We start from the raw sequence: 16,787 nt of genomic DNA, 5'->3' as shown, positions 1-16,787 counted from the left end.
ATCTACTGAATATCAAATTGCTATCTCTGCTTCGTCAACCGTACTGAATTCACGTAGGTTGTGTAATTGACTCGGCCGACCTCTCGGAATCACGTTCTCGCATCTGTCAATATTTATGACAGTCAAAATGACAGAGAGTCAAAGGAGTAGAAATACCAATAGCATGTTAATGACTCCATTGTCTTTCTGAACCTATTTCAAATGGAATGCAATGAAATATTACGCCTTTGAGTACGCAATGAGTGAATTTTAAGTGAGCTGGTTTCAGTTCAAACATGGCCTTTGGAGCGAGATTGGATTTAAATGGTTTTTAACCTAAACTGTTAAGAATAGAAGTAATGTAAACGTTTGACGTTGGTATCCAAAAAGAATCCAAGGATGAAGGCTTAATTTTTTTATTGGTCGTTCTGTGACAGTATTTGATATACAATGGTATAATGGTATAGCTCAAATGATCCGTAATGGATATACAAACGGATTAGGCCTTGTAGGTAGGCGTGGTGAGGGGTGGAAAAGGTCACTTCAGTCAACAAACGTTGGCCTGGCCATTAACGTGGCAAGCGGGTGTACGATGTATTTGCAAACTTTCTGGCTATCATTTGACCTGATCTACGCGAGTGTAGCTCAATATTTCCTCAATTTTCCCAGGGTTGAAAAATAGACGCTGTTTTGAAACGACTCTCAATAAAACAGGGCAATATACCATTATTTGATCTTCACTGATTCTTTTGTGGTAAACAAATACAACTTCAATATATGGAAATTCGAGCCCCAGTCACATCTTTTGTTCACTACCTCTCCTTTTGTTCGCTCATCAAAAGAAATTCAAAGCACTGTGGTCATATTTCATAGAAAAACCGGTCTTAAGTTTGAATACATCTACCCCATACCTTAAAGGTATGCCAAATATAACTGATTATCAAGTCGTTAATTTTCCATACAAACGTCATGATCAAAGTGATCACTGGTAAATCGCGTGAGACACTATTTTGGTCTCTATTGTGCGAGAGCAGTGAAGCGATTCACCTCGAATAACCAGAATTTTAATGCGAATCTAATTACAGTAAAGGTGTGAGAGGACTTGAGATTCGAGACTAAATGTCCCTTTTGTCATCCAGATTATGCCCTGTTGAGACGCGGTTTTCAACTCGACTTAATTGCAGTGATTTTCTTCACGCTTGGCTGTGTTTGAATAGAAAACGGATTATGAATATATATTATGGAAAAATACCTCGCTATTGGACCATATACGGCGTCTGAGAGGAACTTCTTTAAGTGGATACGATTTTCGTAAGTAAAAAAAAGTTAAAAACTTGTCTCTCTGTTGAAGAGATACCGCCCAATTGTAGACTACTGATTAATTCATCTACTATACTATAATATAATATAAGGCTATATAAAGATACCATCTTAGACGTGGCGTATCTGGTTGTAATTTAAAGATGGGTTCGCATGAATAAAAAGTTGACTTTGAAACGACCTAACACGGATGACTTTGTGAAAAGACGATAGGTTTATAATTATACCTAGAATGCATTTCGACATTACGATTCTCATATATATACAGCAATGATTTTAATGCCTTAAGAAAATGATTTTGTTAAAATGACTCAACATATTGTCTAGTGTTAATATCTTTCCTATACAACATGAAAGAAATAACTCAAAATTCCGACTTCAGTAATGCCTCTAAGATCTGTCAAACATTATGCAAAATGACTCAGCATCTTGACTACTGTAATGCCTCTAATGTCAACCATAGATATTCCAAACTCAACCAAATCACAGAGGCACAATGTAAATCGGGACTACAGTTCTCGTTTCTGATGAGAAGTCTCCTCGAATTGAAGAGCCGGCATTCCCCTCCAAGACCTATTGCCAATGGTCTCTTCATCATCATCATTGCTGGTTACCCTAAGGTTCCAATTTACTCGACTTAAGCTCCTTCTCTAACACCAATCACAGTACAACATAAAAGCTCTAGCTCTGCCTTCGAGAATCCCAAATGAAGTTTTGGTTACCTAAGTGTTCTGAAGGACTCGAGCTAGATCATGCGTCTCATAGTTACTTCAATATTTAGTGATGGATGGCACGTAACTCGTTCACAGCACCACGAAAGGGTTCCCAGTGGCTAAAACAGGAGGATTGAGCCTGGGGAGTTGGTCTATCACAAACACAAACACAATTGAACATCATTGAAACATTCATAACAATGGTAGCTAATTTGTAAACTAGGATTATCGACTTAAGCCTGGATTAATACACATTATCCCAGTTTAATTGGACAATTACCGCATGTCGTGTACTGGAGCTGAACACACCTGACAGCCACTAACCAGGTCATCATACATTCCATACCAGTCCAACCCACATTCTTGTGGTGTCTTAAAGCATTCCAATCTAGCAGAAACACACGTACTTGAACAACATGGACCGGGTCAACCTTATCCAGCCCACAACCCCAAAAAGGATCGATTCGTCAAAACAGAATACATAACATCCACATCCTTGATTCTTGTGGCGACTTTCAGCATTCCGTGTCGTGTCGGATGATAAACATGTGCCTAGATTTCAAACTTAACCAGTCCTCATGCCAAACCCTTTTACATAGGGCATAAATGGAATTAGCTTAAAATAGAATAAAGCAGGGAGTGCTTGATCCAAAGATCCCAACCCACATTTCAGTCCTCAATAGGGGATCAAAAGAGTTGACTCAAAATTCAAATATTCGGAGCAAGGGGTACTTATCAATGCTTGCCAGACCTGCCGAGGAACTGAACCCACATTCTGAACTTTTATAAGCGTTACCAGTTTGTACAAGTGATGATCGAAGGACTACCAGTGGCCTAGAAAAGTGGTTTGCATCCCAAATTGTACCCCCACTTTATTTTCAACAAATCTAAATGTCTACCCTTTTTCTCCAGAATACGTATCAGAATACACAAATCAATTCATTTTTTCTCAAATTTTCGTGAGAGAACCCCCTAAGACGCTCTATAAGAGGCTTGCGATTATAACACCACCACAGAGTAGCCAACATTTGACAATCCAGGACAGATCAACGCAGAAATCAAAACTCAAATACGCAACAAAAGCCTACCACAATTACACAAACCACCAGCTTACAGACATACTTTGGACAATGTTTGGAAGAATATCAAAGACTCCAAGACCAAGAGCAAAACCATGCTTCGATAACTTGTGCAGCTGTAACCAAGACTATAGGTACCTTGGATACATAATCCTTGGACTATTTTGAGCTACCGTTAATCAGCTGGTTAAGTATTAAGGATTATATATTTAGAGAAATTAGCGTCGATTCATGGGGTAAACAGATTATGAAATTATCGCCTTATATTGGATAAAGAATAAGTTGTAATATTTTGAAGGCGATTTAGATTTTGCAAGCGAATCAACACTTTAGCTGAATATCACGACTCTTCACAATAAGTTGTAATGAAATACCTTTAGTGTTCTTATCACCCTTAGTGATCACCTGGGGGCAATCACGATTATCCAGTCGGCTGTGGCCAATACGCTGTGTGTATAGACAACCCGTCGTTACCAGCCACTTCACATTCTTATAGTAATGAGTTATGAATAAGTCATGAGGTTCGAGACTAAGCGGGGGACAATAACGACCAAATTTCAATAGGCTTTAGATCTATTCAATCAGTTTACGCATGCGCATTCCACTTGTAATCCATTGAGAATAAAATGAGGGTCTTGTAAAAGCCTTTTATCCTTACTGGTATATATGTAGTGGAGTAGCCAGCGTATCAGCACGGCAAGCTAGCGTGGGCAGGGACCTACATCTAGGGCGGTGTTCAGCAAGGTAACGCTATTACTGCCTATTTATTAATGATATGAAGCAACGTTATTGAATTATCATAAGGATACAAACGAGGTAGGGTTAAGTGCACATTTTTAAGTTACTTTGTGGATAATTTCCTTGATGGGACACTATCGGTATGTAAAGTTTTGTATTTGAGTTTGGAGTTGTTGAGCCGAAATTTTTAAATTGACTGTGACATTGTACAAGGCGACTTCATTTTCTCTGCTTTATTCGACTAAATGAATTCATATGGCTTGAAAATGTTTTCACTTTTTGAAAATTGATATCAGAAATTGATAAGAAGTCAACTTATTTCCTTACGTTTCCAGACGTGATCTGTATTGTGGTCAATTTTTACCGATTGTGTAATAGTGGTTCGTCAAGGAGACTCTATAGGTCCTTATCATTTGACGTTGTAAGCTAACGTTACTGATGCCTTTTGGACATCGTTGATTATTGGCTCTAAATGCTTTCTTTTCGGGGTTCATCAAGGCGACTACTCCAAACCCTTCCTGTTTCTAAAGTGAGTAAAAGTTTTGTAGATATTTTCTCAGAGACCGATCTTCCTCTGAGTCAACGAAAAGTAATATTCAAGAAAGATAAATTGGTCTACGAAAAAAATCTAATTTTGGACAGACTTGATATAAATTTGGACAGGTACTTAATCTCATATGTGAGCTGACGTTATAACGTTCTACTTAGATGATGTCAGGGCTATGGTGAAGGTTGTGAAGACACGCGGAGGTAGTCAACGATTGAGATTGTCAATTATTTCCAATGTTGAACGAATTACATGTTTATCAAATTGGTTGTAGACAGCGTGAAAATGGCCATGGGCAATATGTTACTTTTAGTCGGCGCTTTTTGACTCAAGTTTTACACTCTGAATTACACCTTACCCCCGCATCTTCTCAAAATTAGGCCCCTTGGGCTACCGACACTGTACACCGCGGACGGTCGAGATTTGCCTGTAGGTCGTGATTGAAAGAGAACGATAACGTTCAACAGGATGTCAAGAATGTTATCATTTGACTAGATTTTGATAACGACATGAATATGTTATCTATAAGGTAGGTGACTCTCGTGGTTTCTTCTTGATATTTTTACGAGTTTGTTTGTTGGTTGTTACTGACAATTGTTTGGAAGTGATTTTAGGATTGCGCAAGTGATTTTCTTTTGATATGCTGACGAATTGCCGGACAGTCAATTACTAGTTTTGGATTGCGAGGATGGAGATTTGTTCGAGGATTTTTGACTTTTGATTTGTATGTATTTTTGGATTGCACCAGTACTTCTGGTTCGCCGGAATCATTCAATTTTTTAACTTGTTCTGACGTATCAGTGGATGGTCAATGACTAATGTTTCGGAAGTATTTTTGGATTGCTCAAAATAGGTAGAGATGATTGTTTCGGGAACGGGGATGGCGAATATTTTTATTTCTGATTTGACGATCAAAGTATGAGTTATCATTTGATATAGAAAAAAAATTGTCTGACAAACTTGTTGATTAATATTTCGAATAAACGCACTACTATTAGTTTTTCAATCACAATTTCGAATATGAGTAAGTCTGAAACGAAGTCCAAACGGAATTTCTGATTTCGTGATTGGATTAGACGCAATTTGTCGAGAATTTTCTTAATAAAAATTATATCCATGCGGATTCAAAAACTCATTATCAAACGGATACTTCAAATACAGCCGCGTTTTTCGTTTTCGTCGCACCTTGGTTGAATTTGAAATTTGAATTTCCTATTGACGTTGACCAACCAATGAACCCATAAAGAAATATTAAATTGTGGTTATCTTATACTATAAATCACTACAGTCATTGAGTGGTTTGACTTATCTTTTATGTAAATACCATCAAATACCACTCCTGAATATAGTACAGTAGTTTTGTAATCAGTTGTCCCGCTATCAGAAATAGTTCCCTGATATGACACTTTATGCCCTGTACATATACTCAATTGTCGAGCATTATGCTCTCGCTTTCAGAAATAGTTCCTGAACATGTCACTTTTACTAATGTTTAACTAACACTCTATAGGTAATTAAATGTTGGGATTATGCTTCCGCATGTATTCAACTTTCTACTCGTTACATAGGCAGTATTAAATAGTTAGGCAAATGCTTCCGCTTTCGCAATTAATTCCTCAAAATTGACATTATGGTTGTGATTTGGTTGTATGTTGCGGTCTGCAAAGAAATAGCTCCTTATGAGTGATATCAATTCTACATATATTGCGTCATCTTAAATTACCATGCATTCAAAAACACAACCAAGCCCTTGATGTGTTGACAGTTGAATATTGCGTTACCGGTTTCTAAATACCTGCGTGGTTTTGGGGATTTCGTTTCATGATAGATATTTAAGATTAAGGACTGGCGTGGTGGTTTTTATGACTTTTGTAGCGTCAGGTGTTTCTTGAATGCCCTACATTAGCCGGCGAGTGAGTCTTATCATAGGACATGCTTACTCCCCAGGAACACCTGACGTTACTTAACAATTGTGCATTTCAGTTCAGCGTCACTTGTTCAGTAAAAAGCTGAATTTGAAAGAAATCTTCGAAATATTTTCACTAGTTTGAAAATTATTAAATATTTATGATTGAGGCCAAATTTTTTGGCAAAATACAGTAAATGGTATTGCATTTGCTTTCGACATTCCACTGCGTTCACAAATCAAACCAAATTTTGTAACAGTAAGGTAAAATTCGAAATTCAATTCAGTTTGCTTTTTTAACTGCTTTGAACGTAAACCAAATTGCAAAATCTAGCGAGTAACAGTATATCTGTAAACAGACGTGATAACGACAAAATTTCAATTGGTTTGTTTAATATTTCATAATGTATTCATATTCACGCGTTTATTCTCTTATCTCCAGACTACTCTATTGATACGAATACAATCAGTACAATTTTCACATACACTGTTAAACTTTTCTTGTGATTTTGACATTTTTTCGTGGCAAACTTCGAAATTGATGAAAATTGGTTTAAAAATTATAACGAGTAGTTAGTTGTTCAAATGAGAAAAGTTCCACATACACTGTTAAACATTTCACTGTGATTTTGACGACTTATTTTTGGCAAACTTCGAAATTGGTGAAAATAACTTTGAAAATTGACTTTCATGCAACCTACTATTAAATTGGGTAGACCATTTCGACAGCCCTGACGTTCAAAAAGAAATACAAGCAAATTTGACAAAAATATTAAGGCAATCTACTCCAGCTTTCAAATTCAGTTGTTGTAAGTGATTTTTCGAATTTGAGAAATATTGGTAAATGTCTCTATCAGAGAAAATCTGTTCGGTATTTTGCCCCCGGGCCAATCTGCATTTATCACCTTTTGTACTTGTGTACGAGATAAAACAATGGCCGGGAGCAAATCAGTCGCCTAGTAAATGGATATATTTTAAGTGTTTTGATATTTTCCGGGTTTTTTTAATTGTGTTATAAACTTAATTCAATTGGGTTTTTTTTTCTCACTGTTGTTGATTTTCTTGTTTTGGTTTGTGATATCAAAGGTCTTCATGTTTATTATCTTGAAAGAGTTGAAAATCTCAATCGTTGAAAAAGGCAACGATGTTTGGGAATTCAGCATCACTTTTCTCTTCAGGTTTTTTTTTATAAGATTATGACGTAAAATGTGCGTGTATATTCTAATACGTATTAGCCTTTTTTCGGAACTGATGGCCAAATCTTTGAGTGAAAACAGGTGTTCTATAGAACTAAGCAAACCTTGCATGGAATGACACATCACTTAAGTTATCGTAACAAACTGATGGCATTTTATGACGACTTAACTAACGGTAGACGAATTGGCACTAATTTAATTGTTGGTAAACCTTTTGTCCTCTAATTTGTCTTTTAAGAGAGCTACATAATAATGCTATTGTCAATGTACCATTTTCTATTGAAAATCAAAGTGGTGTCAAGCTTGATGGAGACAATAGAAGACGCTCTAGGTCGTGAAAACATTGGACAACTGAATGAATTGACGCCGTTGTTAGAGTCCGAACAGGTGTCACCGAGACCCAACCAAAACATTGCTTAATGGGTTAACTGTATTGTTAATGGTTGATTTGAAATAGAGATCAATAATAATAATGCCGTATCGTTGGTATTTTTGTTGGGGACGCCATTTTGACACGGCAATGAAATCGCCTGATCAAGCGTTCTCGTGACAGGGGTATATTTTGAGAACGCTGGTAGACGCCTTGTTGATGCTTCAAAGGCAACCTATCATGTCCTACGATATATTTTGCGGTTTAGAAATATAACTTGTTTTGGATTAGAATCCCGTTACTTGACGATTCTGCTTCGGTGATGGAGTTTCTGAATTCTATTATGAATGATGTTAGTTTGAGTTTAGTGATGCTGCTGGAAGGTTAATGATATTTTGTGGACGGCTGTAGCACTGTCGTCTAGAGAGTTGGACTCTTACATGACGTTGATCAAAGGGTGGTTGTAGGTTCAAACCTCGTTCGGTGTTTGAAAGTCTAGTCTCTGACTCGGAATAAATTTTGATTTTTTGCCATATTGTGTTGGTTGACAAGTTTCGTGGAATATCGGTCGTTCACCGCTGTGAACTCAGTTTCGACACAGAACCGTAATGAAGATCTATTGAATGCAACGATTATACATCCGACACAGAGACGGAACGGAGATAGCTACGGTTGAATGCAACGACTATACATCCGACAGAGAACCGGAACAGAGATCGCTACGGTTGAATGCAAAGAATGTTCATCGGACACAAGACCAGAACGGAGATCGCTGCCGTTGAATGCAACAACAATACATATGATTAATACCAAGGGCATTCACATTCAGGGCCTAGAGCCATAGTAAAATTATGAAATATGTGTATAATGGCCTAAAAAAGGATGCTAGAAGCTGACAAGTTAGACAGATGGCGAGATGATACATACTTTTCTACTGTACTTGTCAGTCAAGGTGAGACTCAGGACTCGTTCACACCTCCATCCTATACCTTTACTTATTATGAATCTGAACAACTACAGACCTGAACATCATCTACAATGAACAAGTTTAAATCTGAACAACTTTATGACTGCTGTCGAATACAGTGTTCACATTTCTGATATGAACAACTTCAGATGATTCTGTAAACTGGTCTGGGTTACAGTGAACGAAGGATGCGTTCCCACACATGAACACCCTGTCTTTTGATAGTTTTACAAGCAGAGCAGTGTTCACATTTCTGAAATGAACAAGTCAAGATGGTTCTGTGTACAGTGGATATGAAGTGATTTAATTTACGTGGGGAAACTAAGGACTCTCTCACCAGTGTGAACATTATGACAGTGAACAAAAATAGGTTGATTTGACTGCTGAACTTTGACAGATCGAGTACAGTGTTCACATTTGTAAATATCCTAAACTTTGAACAAGATTTTCAACACGACAAAAATGTCAGATTTTCTCACTACGAAGAAGACATTTTGGACTAAAATACACCATTTTGAACCATAACAAGTTACAAAGCTATGATTTATTGGACATAAGAAATAAAAATATCTCTACATGTAAAATAACGGTGGGAATGAAATACATATCACAAACAAACGAACATATGAAATAGACCAAGTTTATCTTCAACAGAACCTCAAACTTTCGACAGTAACAAAGAACTAAATACAGGACAACTTTTCGTAGTTTTACAAGGAAGAAACTTTCAATGAAAAATACAAACTTTACATCTCACCGCAAATCACTCAATACAGCAAAAACAAACCGAATTCTACCCAAATACAATCTGTTAGGGGTTAAACAAGAACAGTGGATACCCGATGCTATCTCGGCACCCGGAATAATTGGTGCCGTGGTAAACAGCAGCATTCCTGGCAGAGGTTAACCGATAAATGGGTGATTGTGAGTCTGGTGCATGTTCATGATGACGTCATGACTAGATCCACACTCATCCACAGAAGCGGGAAAAATCATCTTAGTAACCTCTTTTTGGCAGAATTTTCGTTTCAAGTTATGTTTTTTAACATTTTTGCTTTTCAGGGTAGCTTCGATTCTTGTGTATCTTAATTATTTGCTCTATTTATATAGCAAATTGGTTCGGATTTTTAGAGGTATCTAATTGGTTTGGCGTACCTATCGCAAATGCAATTAAGGTTTAATGGTATTTGCGAAAGTGACGTCATAATCTGGTAAAATTGGAGGACCCAACCATTGATATCAGTCTCGAAAAACACCTTTAAATTCGATCGATTGGAAAATATCTAAACGACTTGAGCCCTTTCACATTTTTAGGATGTGGGCGTTTGGAGAAACAGCCTTCCACGACCCTATATGTACGTTATTTTCAAAATGGCTGATGACCTACTCAGCATTATTTGGCCGCGAGGAAAGGGTCGCGATAAAGAATACCTATTGAAGTAAGTACTAAACAATATAAAACAAACATGGTGACGTTTCATCTTACTTGTAATGGGCTTCTAATGTATTTTATCATCTTCGTTATGCCAAAGTTTTTCGGTTTTTTCTCTAAATGGTGAATTATTATATAATACATATTCCAAATTTCGCTTCATTTCTTTTGAGTTGCAATTTGTACGGTATGCATTTGACTGTAGTAATCCGTACAAAATGTCCATAAAATCAGAAAACGAAATATCTAAGTAATTTTTTTTTTTTAAGATGTTCCGTATAACATAAGTGGTTTCCCTAAGTACTCAAATATTTCACAAACAACGCTACCTCTTGTATGTGGTGCTTCTAATGACTCAAATTATTACCAAACAACAAACATGGACAGTAAAAAATATTATTTAGTCATCAAGTTACTGGGTAATTGGCAATATAAATCATGTGGTGTCTGTAATGACTCAATGAAGTCGCAAACAATATAATAGACAGCAGACAAATATTGTCAAATACCTACAGTGTGTCTGTTTGCTTATCAAAATGTTCAAAAGACAATTTAAATACACGATAGATTTGGTTTGATACTAGTCGCACCAATTAAAACTATGGCAGCGGGAAGATGGCTATATAGTCATATACTGATAAATTTACCGGGACTTTTATTATACTTTGACCTCTTTTATGTAAAGGTCAAGCCATAAATTGAATACGGAGAAAGGTAAATATTGAATCTAGTCGAGGTTTGAAGATTTTAAGAGATATTTGACGATAATAAAATGTTCTATATGAAATTATTTTTATAGTCAAGACGCCATTTTGATTTTTAGAATTATAACATTTTCTTTCACCCACCACTTTGCTTATAGATTATTTTTCATACTGACGATATCATTTTGATTGTAGACGTACCTATTTTGCCACCAATCATTTTTTTAAATGCTAGACCGGTTTATTTCCAACATGTCCATAATTAATTCATAATTAGCTAAATTAGAAGAGAATTACCAGCAGAATTCCAATGAGTGACCGATCAAGAAAGGTCAAAAATTCTTCTTTTTTTTTGTTTATCCAGACGTCAAATGTACATACATGGACATTTATGATTGGTTAAAACTCTTAATTATATGCAATAAGAACATAATGATATGATTAAGAATACATGATAATTCATTAGAAACACCAATTAATCAAATAGTTTGCTTAATTTGACACTAAAAAATAAGGAAACCCATCTTTAAAAGAATACTTGTGCTGGGTACCAAGTGTCCAATCCTAACCTTCGACTTGAGATGGTCACTGCAGATACCCCTTATAAATAACGCCCAGAATGTTCCCATCATACCCTCATAGAACACCAGGGGTCGTAATGACAGGCGCGGTGAACCGGAACTAGTAATGACAATAGTAGAGGTCATCGCTATACCTATTAATTACTGTTTACAACAAAGCCCCTTGTCAGTTTTATCATACACTACAAGGGCTCTCTAAATATCTATCCTTCTATTACCAATTCTCACACTTGGATTATGTACCATTAATAATCCCCTGGGGGTATTGGGACGCTGGTGACAAGAGGTATACTCGAGCCTAATTTGTGTGGGAATATTTTCTGATTGCGCAAGGGTACAATAATTTTTCAGTTTCTGAATATGAGGATCTCTTAGAATCTTGTTGAAAGGCTACAGTAAAGATATGTGTGATACGCTAAGGTTAACATTACAACATTAATACAGAAACATCTGATGGTACTTCACTTTGGAGAAGTCCACTACAATACAACTTTTACTCTCGTTTTTAACTATCGAAAATCGATATTTTTAATCTTACGTAACAAGTAGCGCGTTCATAAAAAAACAAAAACACTGAAAAGGGTCCGTAATGTGTCGCTAACAAAGTTAATTGTGGTCTTGATTAGTTCAAATTTGACATTCGATAAAAGTGGAGTTATCTCCCGTTTAATATAGAGAAACTGTATTGGAAATACAGTATATATAGGGACGAAGTATTCACCATTTTGTGATTTTCAATTTTCACCAATCAACACGCATGCACGTAACAAATATTTCCTCTTTGAAGTTCATCATGAATACACGCACGAAGCGGGCAATCTCCCTGGTCTTTGTATAAAAAAGGTCGTTTACAAATTCTTCTCAGTTATTTGTATAAAGTGAACCATGGCCATCTTTTTATTTCTTCAATTGACTGTTTGCAATATAGGATACGTCTCATTATGTTTGTCAAGCAAGCGTTAAAGATTGGCTCTATTAAAAAAAATAGGAGTTTTACGCTCTACTTTTCTTTCTGCACCATGTTGGCTAATGCAGACGGGTAAAGCCATGCAGGGTACAAAGACATTTTGCCAGGGCAGCGGCATTAGCCTTAAGTAGGCCCTCTAGTGTTGATCCAAATTTATAGTTAGTTCTTTCAATTCCCCCAACAGATACAACCAATACGATGGCATCATTACTCAGACTAACGTCTTTTTGGTATTTAATCACAAACGAACTAGAAGCCGAATTTACATTTTGACAAGCCATAGGTGATGTCGACGACTGAATAGATTTAATGCAGTTTCATTTTTCAACTGGGTCTTTAAAAGTAGTCGACAACTACTTCCTTTATTGAAAGTCGGTGAAGCGGTATGAACATGTTACGAAGAGATTGCGATTACCATTTCAATTGCAATGAAATCAAGTTTTGCATCCATCCAAATAGTTGGCTACACCGTTGGTTAGACCGTTGGTTTCTTACAAGGTGCCATTTGCTTTTGGTGGTCATGACATTATCAAACACTTATTTTTAGTCGTATTGCAAAAACCACAGACATCTGATTGGAAATCGGAATGGCGCAAATTGATGCTATCAGGGTTCTTGATACACAGAAAACCTCTTTACAATTCCTTTAATAAGTCTCTTTACAATCTCTTCAATAAGTCTCTTTACAATCCCTTTAATAAGTCTCTTTACAATCTCTTTAATAAGTCTCTTTACAACTCCTCTAATAAGTCTCTTTACAATCCCTTTAATAAGTCTCTTTACAATCTCTTTAATAAGTCTCTTTACAATCTCTTTAATAAGTCTCTTTACAATCCCTTTAATAAGTCTCTTTACAATCTCTTTAATAAGTCTCTTTACAATCCCTTTAATAAGTCTCTTTACAATCTCTTTATTAAGTCTCTTTACAATCTCTTTATTAAGTCTCTTTACAATCTCTTTATTAAGTCTCTTTAAAATCTCTTTATTAAGTCTCTTTAAAATCTCTTTAATAAGTTTCTTTACAATCTCTTTAATAAGTCTCTTTACAATCTCTTTAATAAGTCTCTTTACAATTCATGGCTTTATAAAATTTATTACACCATCACAAAAAACTTCCTATACATTAAAAAAATTCAGCTTCAAATATACAAACCTATTTTTAACATCACCGTTCCACCGCCGGTTAAGTTTTCACTGTACCGTTCCACCGCCGGTAAGGTTTTCACTGTACCGTTCCACCGCCGGTTTGGTAAAGGTTTTCACTGTACCGTTCCACCGCCGGTTTGGTATAGGTTTTCACTGTACCGTTCCATCGCCGGTTTGGTATAGGTTTTCACTGTACCGTTCTACCGATGGTTAGGTATAGGTTTTCACTGTACCGTTCCACTGATGGTTAGGTAACGGTTTTCACTGTACCGTTCTACCGATGGTTAGGTACAGGCCTCCACCGTGCCGTTCTACCGATGGTTGGGTATAGGTATTCACCGTGCCGTTCCTGTTAGGTATAGGTTTTCACTGTACCGTTCCATCGATGGTTTGGTATAGGTTTTCACCGTGTCGTTCCCATTAGGTATAGATCTTCACCATTCTCTTTTGTCGTATAACTCTTGTATATAATTCATCAAGATATGAGATTTCCACAAATTCATGCCTAGAGACGAGTGTAGTCCGTCGTGACTTAAGATTCCCTTTGTTATGTCTCTAAGATTCATTATAGGAACTCTTTGGGATTTCAAATAAGGTACAACACCGTCGATATAGCTCTGAACGTGGTCGTTGGTCTGACGATGGAAAGGTTTTTTAATGATATTATAATAGGATGGCTGGATCCAGAGTAAACGGTACGGCTTCTTCAACGATTTATACAAATCCATTACCGGTTTGAGAAAAGTCTCAATGTGATGGCCGGGATTAAAGTCCGAGATTCCCCCACCACTCCCGAAAATTAGCAGCGATTTTTCGTGTGGAATTATTTTCATGACGTCTAACATGACTTGTTTATGGTTCTTGCTTTTATCTGCTATTCTTTGGTACCTCAACTGGAGTTTTCCGTCGCAAGCCTTGGCATTACGGTCCAGGTTTGTTCTGCATAAATCTTCACCAAACATTCTGTACCTCAAACAATTATATTGGATATCTGAAATGAAGCGAAATGGAGTTTTATATCCCGTAGACAAGCCATGCAGTGTGCAATGAGTGAAAAACTGTCAGAACAGAAGTATATAATATAACTAAGTAATAATTCAAAAAACTAAGTAATAATTCATTAAACTAAGTAATAATTCATTAAACTAAGTAATTGTTCATAAAACTAAGTAATAATTCATTAAACTAAGTAATAATTCATAAAACTAAGTAATAATTCATTAAACTAAGTAATAATTCATTAAACTAAGTAATAATTCATTAAACTAAGTAATAATTCATTAAACTAAGTAATAATTCATTAAACTAAGTAATAATTCATTAAACTAAGCAATAATTCATTAAACTAAGTAATAATTCATAAAACTAAGTAATTAATTGAAAAACACTCAATACGCTTACTGATTTTTAAGCGTTTATTCACTTATTTCTGAGTTTTGTGGCTATATTGATATATATATATAGGGATTCTGTATAGTCATGGTACTAGGTAAGATCTCTCTCTGATTAATATATATATATATATACTCTGATTGATATATATATACTCTGATTTATATATATATACTCTGATTAATATATATATATACTCTGATTGGTATATATATACTCTGATTGATATATATATACTCTGATTGATATATATATACTCTGATTGGTCAATATTGAAAAACTTAAATAAAGGTAGTATTTAAAGGGACATTCCGTCTTTTTTCTAGGTAGTATTTTGTTTTTGCTAAAATTCGTGTAAACTATACACCAAAATGTAGAGAAATGTGCCCTTTAACGTATCTAAAAGTTTAAACTAATAACAATCTAGCCGTTAATTTTTAAACACCAAAAATATTTAAAAACATTATGTAAGGTTTTTAAGTTTGTTATGTTTTTTGAAAGCTGTTAAAAAACTACTGTACGCATTTAAGTAAAATAAACGCCTAATTGTAGAGAAATATATCTCCTACGTATTCTAAAGATTTTAACTAATAATATCAAGCCATTATAAAGCCAAACACTGAAACTAGGTCAAACTGCTTAATTAACAATTAGTACTCCAGTTTTTAATTAACCCTTTTAAAACAAATTCAGTTTGATCAAGTTGATACATACATACTTTAGAAGTATTTTCAGGTATGATTTACAACGTTTTTGATTATGAAAACTTTTTACAAAAAAGCGGAATGTCCCTTTAATATGCACTGACTGGAGCACGGTTCCCCAGTTTGTCCCACCGTAAAGACAGCGGCGTCTGTGATTCTTGCAATTCCAATAAAACTAATTTTCACAAGCCATTAGATATAATAAATAGTTTTTGCGATATTGAAGTCATCAGCGCTTATATTTTGTAGATTAACAAGCACTGTAGACGTCTGATTGAAAATTGAAATGGTGTAAATTGATGCTATCAGTGTACAGATACACATAAAAAATTAGAAAACTTCTTCACAATTCCTTTAAATATTGACATTTTGAATGAATTTTGAATCCCAAGGGAAGCAAGGGAAGTAATTTGTAGTAAAAATATTCAAAGGGAATTAACTTTTAATTACGATATTGAAAAACGAGCTACTGACCTCTTCTCGTAGATTGGATAGCGCCATCTATATAATTATTTCGGATGTAGATAAGAAAGGCGGTATATATTTGTCTGATTATGGAATCCCCCAGGAAAGTCAAAGTGTAACCGGAAAGTAGTTCACATGCATCTTTATAATCAAGTTTCTTCACTGCACACCGAGGATCGGTTGGGATCCAATCAGCATATTCCGGTGTGATGACGTCCCTCAAATCATAACAGTTCGGACAGCGGCATTGTTCTACTGTTCTGTTCACACACTGGTTGTTATAGCAACACGGAGTGGCGCCATCTCTGTCACAAATGGCGCGAAAATAAAGTCTGTGATCGAAAGTCACGTTGCCACATTTTTATCAGCCCGCTGGTACGTGATCGGAAGTTTATTTTTAGTCGCAGCATCAATTAAGAATTTATTAATATCCATCTTCTGAGAACGAGTCATGGGATTTTGATGCCACCGTCCATTGGTCATATTGTCTAAAACACTGGGACACGATTCAGTGAGTATCAACTTGGTAAATGGTATGGACGATAAATTGGTCTCGTTATATATGGCTGCAAACATCATCA

General features: G+C 35.8%; 1 protein-coding gene across 1 annotated transcript; it reads right to left on the bottom strand.

Moving 5' to 3' along the window:
• Window positions 1-13,105: 13,105 nt before the first annotated feature.
• On the bottom strand, window positions 13,106-13,405 carry LOTGIDRAFT_130643 (hypothetical protein; the record flags this gene model as incomplete). The annotated part of the gene is made up of 1 exon (XM_009065728.1): window positions 13,106-13,405. A coding segment is annotated over one exon (300 nt), but the record flags the coding sequence as incomplete, so codon positions are not given.
• Between the last annotated feature and the right edge of the window lie 3,382 nt (window positions 13,406-16,787).

The sequence above is a fragment of the Lottia gigantea genome, assembly GCF_000327385.1.
Source record: "Lottia gigantea unplaced genomic scaffold LOTGIsca_70, whole genome shotgun sequence".
NCBI lineage: Eukaryota > Metazoa > Mollusca > Gastropoda > Lottiidae > Lottia > Lottia gigantea.
Note: the sequence above shows the minus strand (reverse complement) of the source record. Positions and strands in the feature narration are given on the sequence as shown.